Source organism: Cheilinus undulatus, linkage group 23 (genome assembly GCF_018320785.1).
Source record: "Cheilinus undulatus linkage group 23, ASM1832078v1, whole genome shotgun sequence".
Lineage (NCBI taxonomy): Eukaryota > Metazoa > Chordata > Actinopteri > Labriformes > Labridae > Cheilinus > Cheilinus undulatus.
The window spans coordinates 32,146,220-32,161,219 of record NC_054887.1 but is presented as its reverse complement, the minus strand read 5'-3'; the positions used below and the strand labels follow the sequence as shown (position 1 = coordinate 32,161,219).

At 39.2% G+C, this 15,000-nt stretch overlaps 1 protein-coding gene across 1 annotated transcript; it reads right to left on the bottom strand.

Annotated features, from left to right (window-relative positions):
• Positions 1 to 4,262: 4,262 nt before the first annotated feature.
• Positions 4,263 to 11,828, bottom strand: LOC121505289 (tetraspanin-15-like). The gene is made up of 9 exons (XM_041780455.1): positions 11,696 to 11,828; positions 9,524 to 9,580; positions 7,838 to 7,957; positions 7,670 to 7,744; positions 7,463 to 7,537; positions 7,186 to 7,305; positions 6,874 to 6,906; positions 5,923 to 6,006; positions 4,263 to 5,261 (listed from the first exon to the last, which is right to left on the bottom strand). Exons 1-9 carry the CDS (start codon positions 11,753 to 11,755, stop codon positions 5,178 to 5,180), a joined length of 708 nt encoding a protein of 235 aa, XP_041636389.1. The 5' UTR covers positions 11,756 to 11,828; the 3' UTR covers positions 4,263 to 5,177.
• Between the last annotated feature and the right edge of the window lie 3,172 nt (positions 11,829 to 15,000).

Genomic DNA, 15,000 nt, shown 5'->3' with positions numbered 1-15,000 from the left:
CCAACGCATTAGCCAAAGTGCTAGCAGATTCTCCAACGAATATATGCTTTGGGTTAATGTGGCATTTTAAGCTGGAAGTGCTTTGGTGAAAAGAAAACTTCCTGCAGAATGTGCATAATACTTTCTATCGGTGGACTGCTCCGTCTTTTTTTTTTTTTTTTTTTTTTGTACTTAAATTTCCCATCGAGAGGGCCAAAGTGCTGTTAAGCGTCTTCCATATCGAGGTGGTTGGTCACTACCAGATCAACGACCCATTTGCACATGTGCGGCGGCATGCTTGACGGTAAGCCAACTTGGACAAACGACCCGAAATGCATTGCCAGAGACGTTTAAGGGATTTTGAGTCAATCTGCACTGAAGATGGGTTAATTGCATTAAAATTTTTAATTAGATTAAAGCGTTAATTTTGACAGCCCTAATAATTATGTAACATTACGACACATGAAGCAAATACTCTGAACAAACCTTGCAAAGCAGAGGGATACGCCTGTTTCCTTGTTTCTCACTGGCGAATCCATCTTGCAAAGCTCCCATCCAAGCAGCAACCTCCGGTCCTAAAAGATGAAGCCAATGCGGAAGTGCCAAAAATTGCTATACTGCGAGTGTCCACTTGAGGCTGGCTGCAGGAAAACCGGAAGTTCCGTCTGCACACATGTTAAACAGCCGGTTTTGACACACAAAATAAACTGGTTTACAGCCTGGTTCAAAACACCAAACGTGTCTCATTTGCTAGTGTCTTATTGTGCTCCCACTGTACGGGGGGTGAATTTATTGTACCACGATCGTTTGGCTGATATTTAGGATAAACCTCACTTCACGGTGATTGGCGCGTCTCATTTGATTGACAGATAGCTCGGCAGGCAGAGGCTCCGTTCCTGTCAATTGGAATGCTAGCTAGCAGGCTGACAGGAAGTCATGCTTAGTGGGCAGGCCGTTAGGTTGATCCAAAGTTCAGTTGAGACCGCGATTTCAATATGGAAGCATCCACAGATTGGCTTCAATAGCCGTTTTACTCTGCCTATTGTAAGCAGACGACTGACGTCACACGGGGTTTGTCCAATTCTTTCTACAGTCAATGCTCCCATCTGAACCATTTGGGCCCGGTTAGAAAGTGACAGGACCATTCAGCGACGAGGGGCAGTACTTTCCAGCGCAGCAGAGTCGTGACATTAACAAGCAGCAGCAAGAGCTGGTGCAGTTAAGGAGGAAGATATTAGCGTGGATGCTGCTAAAGCGCCAGTTTTATCAGAAATTGAGGACAATTCTTTGTTAAAAGAAGAAAAAAGAACAGCAGTGAGTTGTTTTCTTTTCAAAAATGACAAAAGTCGAGTACTGACATGTCTATAGTCACCATGTTTCGCGTTATTCCTTAGTAGCCTGATAGCAGCTATGTCACGTGTTTTGTTGCTCTTATTGGCCCGTAGAGATGTGACAGAGAGAACGTCCACCCAATCGCACTCCGAGTTTTTTTCAAACCCTCTGCCTTTTCTCAAACGTTTCCTATTGGAGCTTTCCCAGATGGATGTGTGAAACAAATCCATCTGGCGTGTCAGGTTAACTCTGAACTACTTTCTTGAGTAAACCACTGGGCGGAGTGGCACAGAGCACACTTCAGGCAGTGCCGTAGTTACTTGGTTTCATCTGGAGTATCATCGGCTCTAAAACAACTCCGTCTCGTAATGTTCCATGATTATTTCATAGTGTGGTTATTGTGCAGGTCACAACTTCTCCACGAGAGCATTTTGGCGTTGTTGGACTGTGTATTTGATGAGTTTGATGAGGGAAAGCCTGAATTACTATATGTCTCTATAGCGTTAGCTGAGCAGCTCACATCTCAGCCCTGCCGATCTAAAAATAGCTTGCACCGACAACTAAAGGTAACAAACCTATTACTAAGACTATAGGGATTATGGCAATGGGCGAATTTGCCAAAATGTTTTAGTATCCCTTTAAAACATAGCTGAGAGCTTTAAGGGTTAAGACACTAAGAAAATCAAAAATGACACAACACATTAAAATGCAAGCCAATTGAAGTTTAAAATGTGAAAAAGGGTGCGATTAATCCTGATTATTGCAGAAATTATTGCAGTGATACTCAACATGTGGCTCATTGGTGATGATTTCTGGCTCTTTTATGTCATAATTTTAAACATTATTCCCCAAAAAAAACTTAAAAAGGAAAATTTTACCACAGAAATTATCCATTGCAAGCAGGGCTTGACATTTACACCCGCCAGCTAGCCAAATGTGAGTAGATTTCAGCCATGGCGGGTAACAGAGTGACTCTAACTAGCCACACACTGAATTTATCAGTGTCACAACTTATGCTTCACTCTAACTGTGCTTGTCTGTTAGCCCTAATGATTTAGGCTTGTTGCAGTGAGGTTGCTTGGCACATAAAAGGCTCAAATTTCCCCCAAAATAACTGAAAAGTGGCTGGTCTGGTCATCCGTTCGTGCGTTTTTACGCAGCACCAAGGCCTTTCATGCTGTATAACAATGACACAAACGTGACACGCACATTTACTGACACACATGCACGCTAATGTGCTGGTAATGTAGACTGAAGGCTTCTATATGTTTTGGAAAACTGTCGAAGAATATTAGAGGATAAACTCAGTCCTTCTGCTTTAAAGCTTCTCTCTGTCCATGGAGGGTCAGCGCTGTTTGTGTGTGCGTGCTCTCCAGCTGTGTGTCTCCGTCGCTGGCGAGCCAGGGCATGCAATGTTTCTAAATCTTGTTTGATTGATACTCCCTTTATATTATTTATTTGTTTAGGCCAACCTAAATGATAGAACCTCTGCAGATGCACGCATTATTTAGATGTTATTGAAACTTCCGACATGTTTATAAATGTGGGGCACATTAAGGATTGGCCATATATCGATAATTAATGGATATAAAAGACAATAGGAGCTCTGAAAGTTTAAATAAGTTCACTGAGGCAATGATAAACAGGTAGAAGGAAAATAATCTGTTACTGATAACTTAGGAGTCAAAGAGAATTCAACTGAATAGGGATTTTTTTTATGCTTCAAATATTAAACAACAGACAGTACAGTAGTTTAAAGTTTTTCTAACACCAGCTTCATGCAACAAAATGTAAGTCCTCTGAAAAGCTAATTCAACACATTTTATAGCCTAATTTTACACATATTGAGACATTTCCGTCTTAAACCTTTAAGGAGAATAAAAGGGAGAGGAGAAGTTTGACACTCATTTTCCGGTGCAGATTTGTCAAAGTGAGAATTAGAGATGCTTTCGTAATCTGCTGTAGGTTTTTTCTTATAAACAGTCAATCCATTGAACACAAAAGAAAGCTAAGAGTCACTGACTCTTAGATGACTGTCTCTTACAGTGAAGTATGACACATGGGGAGACTGGCTTTATTAAGAGGAGAGCTGATATTGATCATATTGATGAGGGAAAATAGAGCATGTGTGTCATGTCATACCATACATACCATATCTGGCATATAGCACATCGTTTCCAAACACCTAAATTGTGGCTAGTGGAAATACTGAGTGGCCAGTAAGTTTACAAAACCACAAGCCACCCTGGCTGGTGAGCAAAAAAGTTCATGTCAAGCCCTAATTGCAAGTAAAATTTTGCAGTTTGTTTTCCGCACTTACACAGTAGGCTTTGATTGTCAACCTCTATTTTTGCCTGTATATTCCATTGCTCTTTTTGTTATTTTGCTCTTTTAATTCCATTTTTACTGGTTTTAGCCCATTTTTGACACTTTTATCCAGCTTTTTGCAATTTTTTGCCTGTTTTTTCACCTTCTGCCAATTTTTTGCCCAATTAAGCAGCCTTTTGCAATTAATTGCCACTTTCACCCTTTTTGCCACTCTTTGATGCTCTCCCTTTTTCTCACCTTTTTTGTGATTTTTGCCCATTTTAGTCACTTTTGACTCATTTTCTCCACGTTCTTGCCACTTTTGGACTTTTTGCCACCTGTAACTCACTTTTTTGCCACTTCCTGCCTTTTTTGCCACTTTTCTCCAAGTGTTTGCAGCTTTAAGACCATTAATGCCACTTCTTTTTGTTACTTTTCTCCCTTTGACACTTTTATCCTACTTTTTTCTTGCACATTTAAGTTGCCTTTTGCAATTAAATGCCACTTTTTGCACATTTTCCCACCTTTTTTTCTGATTTTTGCCCATTTTAGTCACTTTTCACTCATTTTTTGCAACTTTCTGCCACTTTTAACTCATTATTTGGTCACTTCCCACCCATTTTTGCCACTTTTCTCCCAGTGTTTGCTGCTCTTTGACCATTTTTGCCACCTTTAACTTTTCTAAATTGCCACTTTTAACCACTTAGATTGTGGCTCTTGCAAACGTATTTTTTTTTAACAATTTGGCTTTGGTTGAGCAGGGATGAGTAACACTGCCTTAAGGCATCCTTGATGCTGGGATGGGCTAGTCCCACTGCTGTCCACCTTCATTCATTCTAAGATTAATCGTGGTTGAAAATTTGAGTCTTTTGACTTGTACCTGATAAGCTGAGGCTCACTGTAGTAGAGTTCTACTAATTTTAATTATTGATTTCCATCAGTGTGCATGGTGGTGGCAGCATCATGCTGTGGGGTGCTTTTCAGCAGCAGGGACTGGGAGACTGGGAGGGAAAGCTGAATGGAGCAAAGTGCAGGGATATCCACGATGAAAACCAGTTTCATAGATTATCTGGTGATATTCAAAAAGAGTGGAGGCTGAAATCGCTGCCAAAGGAACATGACTACGTACTGAGTGAAGGGTGATGTCAGTGTGATATTTCAGATTTTTATTTTTGATCAATTGTAGAAACAAATCAAATTTTTTTTCACTTCGTCTTGGGGAATAAAGATGTTTTTTTTTTTGTTTTTTTTTTTTACTGTAGCATCAGGCTGAAAAATAAGGAAACTGGAAAAAGTGAGGCAGTCTGAAAACTTTCTTATGACTCTGAGTACCTCTCTAAATCAAAGTCAAGTACAGACCTTGAAAAAAAAAAATCAAAATCTGCCACTGATTATTTCTACTGATCACAATCAGTATCTAATCTAATCACAGATGCAAATACCGACCCAAAAAAGTTGGGACACAGTAAAACATGAATAAAAACAATACAGTGTTTTGATAATCCTTCTTCATTTACAGTGCAGAGGTTTAGATCGGGGGGGGGGGGGCTTCAGTGGCCCTACATGAAGATCTTCGGTCCTCCCTCGCCGTCGTGCTGGTTGACCTGATGGATCATCAGCAGGGTGATCAGAAGGCCCAGCAGCTAGGAGGACAGAGAGTTTATTAGACGTGTAGACAGGTGTGATAAAATCATCATCAGCACATACCAGGAATGGAAGGTCAAATGCGAGTACAACAGTTTTAATTCTAAGCCATTCTCCGACCAGATTCACCCACGGTAAACTCATCAAGGTGACATGAAAAAATGCTAAAGGTAACAGGGAGAAGATGATCCAATATCCAATAGCTTGGATCAGGACTGACCAATGTTTTTAGGGTTGATATTGATATCAGTTATTAGCTGTAAATCTGGAACTATTTGGAATTGATATGAATTGAAAAAGAATACAGTTAAATTTATCAAAATGTTAAATTTACAACATAAATGGGTTCGTAAACTGGCTAACCATGGCTGCAAACAAAGGCACTGAAATGGTTGTGCAGGACGCCTGAAAAACTAAAAATAAAACACATTTATTACAAGAGCCATTATTGGTACACTAATGGCAGTTTTTCCAATACAACAGACTTGAATTTGGGAATATTTTTATCCCACATTGTTGCCATCATTTTACTGTCTGTCCAAGTCACACACTTGTTCAGTGAGGTGAAGAGAGGCTTGTTCCAAGTCCACAAGAGGATTTAAGGGATTAATTGTTGTGTTTTAAATAGATTTTCAGCACATAAAAATCTGTTTGGCTTACTGCAGTGACTGCGAATCCAAAGTATACTCCCAGGAAGATGCTGAAGATTAAGTCTTGAATGAAAAAGATGAAGTCTTTGCAGCCCTGCAAAAGGAGAAGAGAAAAGGGTTACTACAGAGAAATGTCACTGATCAAAGGTTAAATTGTTAGTTTATATGTTCACTGGTTAGTTGTGTATGTATGTTGGTTTGCTGGTTGGCTAAAATGTTAGCTGTTTAGTTGTTACGTTGGAATGTGTGTTAGTTGGTACGATGGTTGTCCTGTTGGCTAACTGGCTAATTGATAGGTACATTGGTGTGAAGGTTATTTGGTTGGTTGAATGGTTAGTATGACTGTTGACTGGTATGTTGATTGATGATTGAGTTTGTAAGTATGATGGATATTGTGCAGGTTAGCAGATTCGTAGTTATTGTGGCAGTATACTGGATGGTTTACTGGTGCGGATATTGTTCAGTGTATTTTTAGATATGTTGTTTTGTATGTGGGTTGACTAATGATTTGGTGTTGGTAGCTTGGAGGCCTTGTTGGTGTGTATATTAGCTAGTTGGTTGAAATGTTAGTGTGTATGTTAGTTTGTTGATTAGTAGATTTCCTTGGTATACTGGTGGGCCAAGTGTTTGGTGAATTGGTAGATCTGTTGGTATGTGGGTTGGCTGGTTATTTGGTGTGTCGGTTGGTTGATATGTAGGTATGTTGGCTGATCTAATGGTAAGATTGTTTCTGTGTTTGTTGGTTGGTTGATAAGTTTGTGTTTCAGTATGATCATATCTTGGATGATTGATTGGTAGCTCTATCTTATGCTGTATTACTGGTAGAAGTGTTAAATTAGCTAGTAGGCTACATTGGTTAGTCAGAGCAGAGGTTAGTTTGTTAATAAGACGGTATCACGGTTGGCTGGTTGATTTTTGATGGTGTCTTTTTGTCTTTAGTGATGTTGGTTGGTTAAAATACCTGTCCCCAGATTTTGTTTGGGCCCGTTGTTCCCTGAGGAAAAAAAAAAAAAAAAAGGTTAAAACATAATCACTTAAACATTTATCCCTAATGAATTACGAGGAAATGGAAATGTGACACATTAAACAGCTTCAGAACCTTCTTAAAAAGTTATTGCTGGATAGTTGGAGCTGAGGCCTTAACTCTGTTTTCTGATATTTGTGTGTCTAACTTTCCAAAGCAACATCTTTGCATTAACACAGAGTTAAAAATATTTTGTGCATACATTCAAAGAAAAAGGCTTAATGCATACGTAATGAACTGCTGGCCTACCTGAGGTTTGTCAATGCATTGAGCTGATGGAGGACTATATCCACTTGTTTTGTTGCACGCGCAGGATTGAGGGATGTTATTACCCCAGTCTGAGGCGCTGGATATTCCACAGCACTGGGCCTGCAACCATGATGGTCAGAGTTTAACGGGTGGGAACACAGCAGAAGATGAACAGACATCAACATGAAAGAATAAAAGATCAACAGAATTCATTCTTGAACAGTTCATTAAAAGCTGTTTTTGGCAAGCTAGATAACTGGAATGAAAAAACCCTTACAGCTTCTTGTAGCGCAATAACCATTTTCCGCTGTTCCTCATCTTCAAGGTAAGTGCTGTCAATGCTGTCCTTTGCCTATAAGAGGAGAAAAAAACAATAATAGCATCAAAACGTTTGGGGAAAGACATCAGTAGCGGCAGGAATTTTGAGTCTTTTTAGGGTGGATTTCAAGAACATTGGAAAGGAAAAGTTTGGACAGAATGTGACCTTGTTCCTTGCGACCGCAGTGACGATGCCAAAGATCAGCATGATAACCATTCCAACACCCATGCAGCCTGCGAACTGAACACATCAGAAGTTGACAAGCATTTAAAAATATCATGAAGCATTTTTGTTGTCATAAAGTTCCACTTCCATTTGGGCTCTTGTACTCACTGTTTTGAGGAAGAGGGCTTTCTCTGACCATGCTGCATAGATTCCCAGACAGGAGATGCCGAAAATGCCGAAGGCAATCGCCCACATCCAATCCACGCTCGGGGCTCCAAACTCCGACAGCTGCTCCATGAAAGGATTGGGAGAAAATAAAAAATACAAATTTAGTCTGTAACTGTTTGTTGTTTAAAGAGATAGGTTGTTCAACCTTCGAATTCCTCCCAAAAGAGTGTGACTTTACATCTCTGTACAGTCTAAAATCACTGAAGTCACGACAAAGTAGGATAGTGTTTACAGAGAAGAACCCTTAAGCTAATTTTTGACTGTATTAAACACTGCCATACTCCAGGTCAGGTATGGAAGCATTTGCCGGTTCAGCACTTCACTCACTTCAGCCTTGGTCCTCTGCTGCTCTGTCTTCCTGATGGCCATCCTCCAGGCCCGTGCACCATGTCTGCACTTCTAGTCAACTTATGGAAGCTTTGAGTAGAGATGGCTCCGTACATTTAAGGATTGTTTGATACCGTACCTGAGCATGGTTCTGTATGCATTCTGTCTCATGCAGTCAGTGTCAGTATGCAGAATTGCATACACATTGCATGCACACCCTCACGGAACGCCAAATTTTAAACTTTGAATAAAAGTGAATATTTTTCATCACATTGATCTGTATTGTTTCAAAAGTTGACAAAACCAGCTGCTTACTGGGTGCCAAACATGTCTGGCACAGCTACATTTCTTGATTTAAATATTTGGCCCAGTTGAATTTGTAATTGAATTGCACTGGCATATATATTCCCTTCTTTCTTGAGTCTGCTTGCTTCTGCGAAATAAAACACAATTATTATAGATTAAAAATGATATTTAATCATGATTAATCTAAATTAATCCACAGCAACTCTGTGATTAATCTGATTAAAAATTTTAATCCTTTGACAGCACTATATATATATAAATAGGTGTACATATTAATATCTCCACCACACCCAATGTGTAATATATCCAACCTGTACAAAACTGTTTGTAAATACTATTTAGAATTTGTGAGTTGACATTTTTATATTCCATATTTTTGTATTTTTGTATGTATTAGTGCTCTTGTAATACCTATTTTATTTGTACTCTATTTTTATTGTGTTTCTGTCACCAATGACCTGCTCTAAGATACTTTTTTTGCTGCTGTAAATTGGAATTTCCCCTTGTGAGACTAATAAACGAATATCTTATCTTTATCAAGCTGATTTTTCTTTTCTTCTTCACCTTATATCTCACCCTTTTCTCTGTATTTCCTCTGTTGTTTTTGTGGTTTTACAAGCATCAAACTCCTCACTTATACTTTCCCATATTGTCCTACTAATACCTCTTACACAATGGGACTGAATCTCAATCATTGATGTGTTAGCAAGCATGCTGAAATGAAAATCAAGCCTTTACACCATCTGTAATAGCTGTTAGACTCCAGTAAGCCTATCGCTAAATAGTTGGTGGAATAAGAGAGAGCATACACTGAAGGGAAGCTCAAATTAACTCGTCCTATTGATACTGAAGTTTATGTTATTTGATCAAAAAATGCAAGAAATAGTCATTAAACCCCAAAAGTGACAACGCAGACACATCCTCATGACATAATCTGAAAACAGTGTTTTAGTTTTCTGCAAGAAAATGCACTGAGGTGCTCTTGTTGATTACCTGGGCCCTGTCGATGCTGCTTTGAATCACCCCGTAGATCAGCACACATCCAAGGATCTGTGGACACATTACACAAGATAAATCGGCTGAAACTGGTTTTATTTCCACATTTACATATATAGCATTAAATAGGTTGTTTTCATCAAAGTCGAACGTGGTACACGAAGTAAAGAACACCTAAAGAGGCTCTTCAAAGTGTAAGTGAACCCCCGGCTCAGAGCTAACTCATCCACTCACATGACTGTTTTTTCATGTTTCTTGCCTTGTAAAGACTTCTATTTCAATGGTTTTTCCAATGATTTAAAGAAACAGATAAAACGATGATTATGTTGAAACTGATTAAACTTAAAGGAAGCTCAAAATAGTCCTCAAAGCTTTACTGCGAATGTCACATAGTCTGGAAATGCATGCCTTAAACCTTGTTTTTAGCTCATTCTGAAGGGTAAATATACCCGACTGCAGCCAGTCGGTTTAGGTTGTTTTGATGCATTTTGACATTGAAACGCCAGAGTGAGACAAAGCTTTATAAACCGAACAGCAGCAAGTTTTTATGTAACACATGGTTTTAATGCAGATGACTGGCTGCAGCTGTGAACACAGAAGGTCTGCAGCTGGAGACGATTTATTCTCAGATAAACTTCAAACATGCATGGACTTATTTATTTGGAAAAACATCTTTAAACTACAGAAATCAAATACACTCTTGTGGTTTAGCTGGAAAAACTAGTCTAGTGCACACTTTAAGTGTAAAAATGCACTAATTATTGCCTTGTTTGTGTTGGAAAAGTGTGACAGAACAACACAATAGAAGAGGAATAAATGTTTCCATCATTTTTGTTTTTTAGTCTTTAGCCACAAGTACTTTAAGGGTCATTTTCTTTTATTTTGAGCATTATTTTTCCACAGGTATGCTTTTTCCGTCGTCTGTTTCTGCAGAGAAGTTCACCTCAAATGTCCCTCGATTTGAAAACAGCCCTTCTAGGCCCACCCACTGTCCTGCGGTGCTGGGGTTGTCTATCACCTCAGACGGCAAGCTCATAGCTAATTATTTATGCACGATGACTTTAAAGCAAGCCTATCTCTCTGCACAAGCTCAGTATCGCTGGGGACTATGCAGGGAAAGTGGGAAAGTTTGACCCGAGCTTTCTTTTAAAGCAGAATTTTAAGCTAAGTGAGGTTTTCTGGTTAACAAAAGGCTTAATATCATCAGCGGTATTGAGGGATTTTGTGTCATCGCTGCGAGTAATGAAGAGGTTGAAATGAAGGGAACTTTAGCTGAGCGGCTGAAACACCGATGCAGCAGCAGAGAGAGGTCTACGCCGGCTAATTAGCAGAAGTAGTCTTAGATAAGCTGTTAATGAGAGGAGGACTGGACCGCACTCGCTGTGGAGCTTTTGTCTTTTCGGGACTAGTCCAAATAAACCAGGATGGTTGGATTTCCAGCTTTAGCAGAGGTTTCAGTTGTCATCATGAGGACTGATATTGGCAACTGATGGTAAGACTCATTTTTCATTTGAAATGTAGAGTTCTAACGCAGTGTCCGGTTAAGAGAGCACTTTTGTTATGTGTTTGGATGCTTCGTTGTTGTCGCTGGAGGATGGTATTTGGCTGTTGTAAGCTGCTAATTTATAGTAGCAGCCAATGAGCTCATGGTGCTGATGTGAAGCTGTTGTTGTTTATCGTGGGCGTATATTGTGTAACTGACAGCGTGTGTAAGGAAAAGCGCGCAGCTTTCATTTTGATATTTTAAACCACTTCACAAAAAATAAGAGAGATTTATGCGTTTTACTGCTGTTAATGCAGCAAAATAACGTTAAAGCAAATGTCCGGAATTCTTGAGGACTGCCGGTCCGGGGACAAAAAAGTCTAGCAGAAACGCTGTTCGACTATTAGTCGACTATAGGCAAAATTGGACAAATCAGATTCGACTATGAAAAACCTTAGTTGTTGACACCCCTAATATTTATTATTATTTTTCAAAGAAAAGTTTAGGGTAGGCTTGTCTGAAAAGTGGGTGGGTCTAGGACCGTTAGGCCGCCCCTGTTCCAGACTTTATCATGAATTAGTAAGAATTATCATTGAAAAACAAAGCAACACTTTCAAAAATCTTTAAAAAAGCATGTTTAAGTTTAAGTAAAGTTCAAAAAAGTATTAAAAAGTGATTTTACTTACTGCGTAGATCACGTTGAAGAAAATGAAGACCCCTTTTACACATATGTTAATTTTTGCCATCTTTGCTTTTTTGCTGCTTTGCTCTCAGAGATGAAGAGGTGAAGCTGTGCGTGTGTGGCACTGTGTGATGATGTGCAGCAGTGTGTGCCCTTATAAACTGTTCACTGAATGTGAGTCAGGGTTTGTCACAGAGGGTCAGCACATACATCAGATCTATACTGACTCTAACCACAAACAGGATGCAAGTGCAAATGTGCACGTCAGAGCGGCAGTCCCAAATGCCCCATTCATCGAGAACTTAAAAAAACACACTTTAATTCCAATAAATCGCTGAATACTGAGAGCTAACCATGATTTATCTGTCACTCTTGGACGATCTCCAGATCCTCCTGGAGGATCCTGAGGAGTTTCAGGACACGAGGGCGATACACAGGTGTAGCTCAAAAAATTATAATAATACCAGTAAAAAGTTCATTTCTGCTTTTTCTGTTTCAAGACCTTTAACCCTTGTGCCCTCCTCAAATTTATGAACCTCAGGACACCTTTGAGGCAAAAATGTATACATACAGAAAAATTGCCATTAAATCACCACACATCAATATTTTTTTCTTTTTTTCTTCATAAATTTCTTTAACAACTTCAGACCTGCTCAAATATACCAAACATTCAATAATTTTCAAGATTTTAACCCTTTAAATGCCAATTTGATTATTTAATTTTTTTTTTTTTCTAAAAAAAAAAAGAAAGAGTGAATTATTTTTCATATAATAACTAGTAGAAAGATGGGGCTTTGGTGCTGATAAGAGTCTTTGATATGTCACAGATTAGCAACAAAATTGATTTGATTGCCTTTTTATTTTTTTATGTAGTGCCAGCTTTAACATTAGGGCACCCTCTGGACACTTTTGAGGCAAAAATGTAAACGTAAAAAAAAAAAACTGCTATTAAATCAGCATACATCAATATTTTTTCTACCTTTTTCTTATAAATCTCTTAAAACAACTTTAGACCTGCTCAAAACTACCAAATATTCAATTATTTTTCAAGATTTTAACCCTTTAAATGCCAGTTTGATTATTTGAAATATTTTATTTTTCACTACAAAAAAAAAAAAAGTGAATCATTTTCCATTAATATGGAAAATACTTACAAAACTTTGATGATCTACGTAGTTGGGTGCCTAGCCCCACTCTTCCATTCTGTCCACCACTCACCCATCAACGCTGCACAGAGGAACAAAGTGCAGGTCGCTGTCACATTTAATGTGGGTTGATGTGAAAAATACACTGCCTGGCCAAAAAAAAAAGTCGCAACCTGGATTTAACTAAGGAAATAGGTACGAGCCTCCTATTGAATAATTACTGCATGGGCAATTATCTTTCAGCTGGTAACAAGTTATTTAACCCCAGCTGATGCAATGAGTAACTTCTCATTTCTTAAACAATGGATTTTTTCTTCCCTAATGGTGCAGACATATTCCAAGATGACAATGCCAGGATTCATCAGGCTCAATTGTGAAAGAGTGGTTCAGGGAGCATGAGACATCATTTTTACACATGGATTGGCCACCACAGAGTCCAGACCTTAACCCCATTGAGAATCTTTGGGATGTGCTGGAGAAGGCTTTGCGCAGTGGTCAGACTCTCCCATCATCAATATTAAAATTAATGCAACACTGGATGGAAATAAATCTTGTGACATTGCAGAAGCTTATCGAAACAATGCCACAGCGAACGTGTGCTGTAATCAAAGCTAAAGGCGGTCCAACGAAATGTTAGAGTGTGTGACCTTTTTTTGGTGGCGACTTTTTTTTTTTTTTGGCCAGGCAGTGTACATGCCGAGCAGTGTTTTGTGTGACACCAGTACGTGGAGCAGAGTCTGCACGGTCGTAGAATTTGAGCTTTGAGCACACGGGCCTTGCGGACGTCCGCTTTGAGTTCGTGCCGACCTCTGTGTACTTTCCGCCCGAGTATGTTTGGGCCTTAAGAGTGATTGCGTAAATGACAAGAGGTGCAAACGTGTTGGAGACACACCTATCAAAATGAGGGTTTTGCTTCTTTCATGGTTTGCAGCATGGCAAGTTTGGAGAGCTGAATATGCAAAATGAAATTACACCCTCCAGAAGTAGAGGTGTTGGTGGATGAAGCCAACAAACATTTAAATGAGCTACAGCAAAGAAGCCATGTTTGGTCTTATTCAAGTAGTCCCGAGTGCGTGGAAACCTAATAAACCTAGCCATCCGGCGCGACATGGCGTCTAGGACTTCACACAGAACATCAGAAAAACGGGATTGGGAGATCCCAGCTGTAATAGCTACCGTACGCTTGAATGACCCAGATGCAAAAAAAATTGAAAACTTGCGAGGAGTTTTGTCATTGCAGGTACTGCGTGACGCCTTCTCATGGCTGGCTCCAAATCCACTCTGAGTTCCTCCTACAGCTCCAAAATGGCAAGGCTGGATGGGTGATATTTTTTAATGACTGTTTCCTCATTCATTCCAAAAATGTTCACATGAGGGTGACGAATGCGTTTGCTGCATCTTCTTTCATCATTTTGATGTCTCCTTTTTGCCACAATAACCGCAGTCATGTGTGCGCAATTACGTATATAAACAGTTTGCACCTCCCTTCGAGACATGTTAAATATAGATGCAGTTTCAATGAGCAAAATTGCTTTCAGGTTTGATAAATCACTTTGCGTGAGCTAAAATAATATATTTACATTTTCTCCTCCCAGCACACGCACAATTGCATGTGCTGGGAACCCCATATTGCATATTCATTGCGGCAAAAATACTAACTGGATGCAGACACGTTATTTTGCACCTTTGAAAGATGCAGCCCTTAGTGCACACTGTTGGTAAATCAGTTTGTACATTGTTTTGCATGTGCAATGAGTTTGCACAAGTTTTTATACACACAAACCTTTAGTAGATCTGGCCCTAAGAGTGGCAGTTAGTGGTAGAAAGTGGGTTAAAAGGTGATTAAAGTGTTGTGAAGATGGGTAAAAATTTGGCAAAAAGGTGTTGTAAATGACAAAGTGGAAAACAATTTATTTGAAGTTGCAGAAAGTAGGTTGAAAGAGGCAGTTAGTGGTAAGAAAAAAGGGTTAAAAGTGGAAAAAGTTGCTTAAAGTTGCAAGCAAGTATTTCAGGGGGCAAGAAGAGGAAAAGATGGGTTAAAAGGCAAAAAAATATTGGAAATTAGTTCAACATGGCACAAAAATTGGTTTAAAAGTGTCAGAAAAAATATTGTCAAAATGGGTTATAGGTGGCTCAAAGTAGCAAATATGGTTTAAAAGTGGCA

Excerpts from the sequence above, each read along its gene's own strand:
- LOC121505289 (XM_041780455.1), bottom strand. The coding sequence starts at position 11,755 with ATGGCAAAAATTAACATATGTGTAAAAGGGGTCTTCATTTTCTTCAAC. Across the intron at positions 7,745-7,837 it reads AAGCCCTCTTCCTCAAAACA|TTCGCAGGCTGCATGGGTGT; the intron begins GTGAGTACAAGA and ends TGATGTGTTCAG. Across the intron at positions 6,007-6,873 it reads CAAACAAAATCTGGGGACAG|GGCTGCAAAGACTTCATCTT; the intron begins GTATTTTAACCA and ends CTCCTTTTGCAG.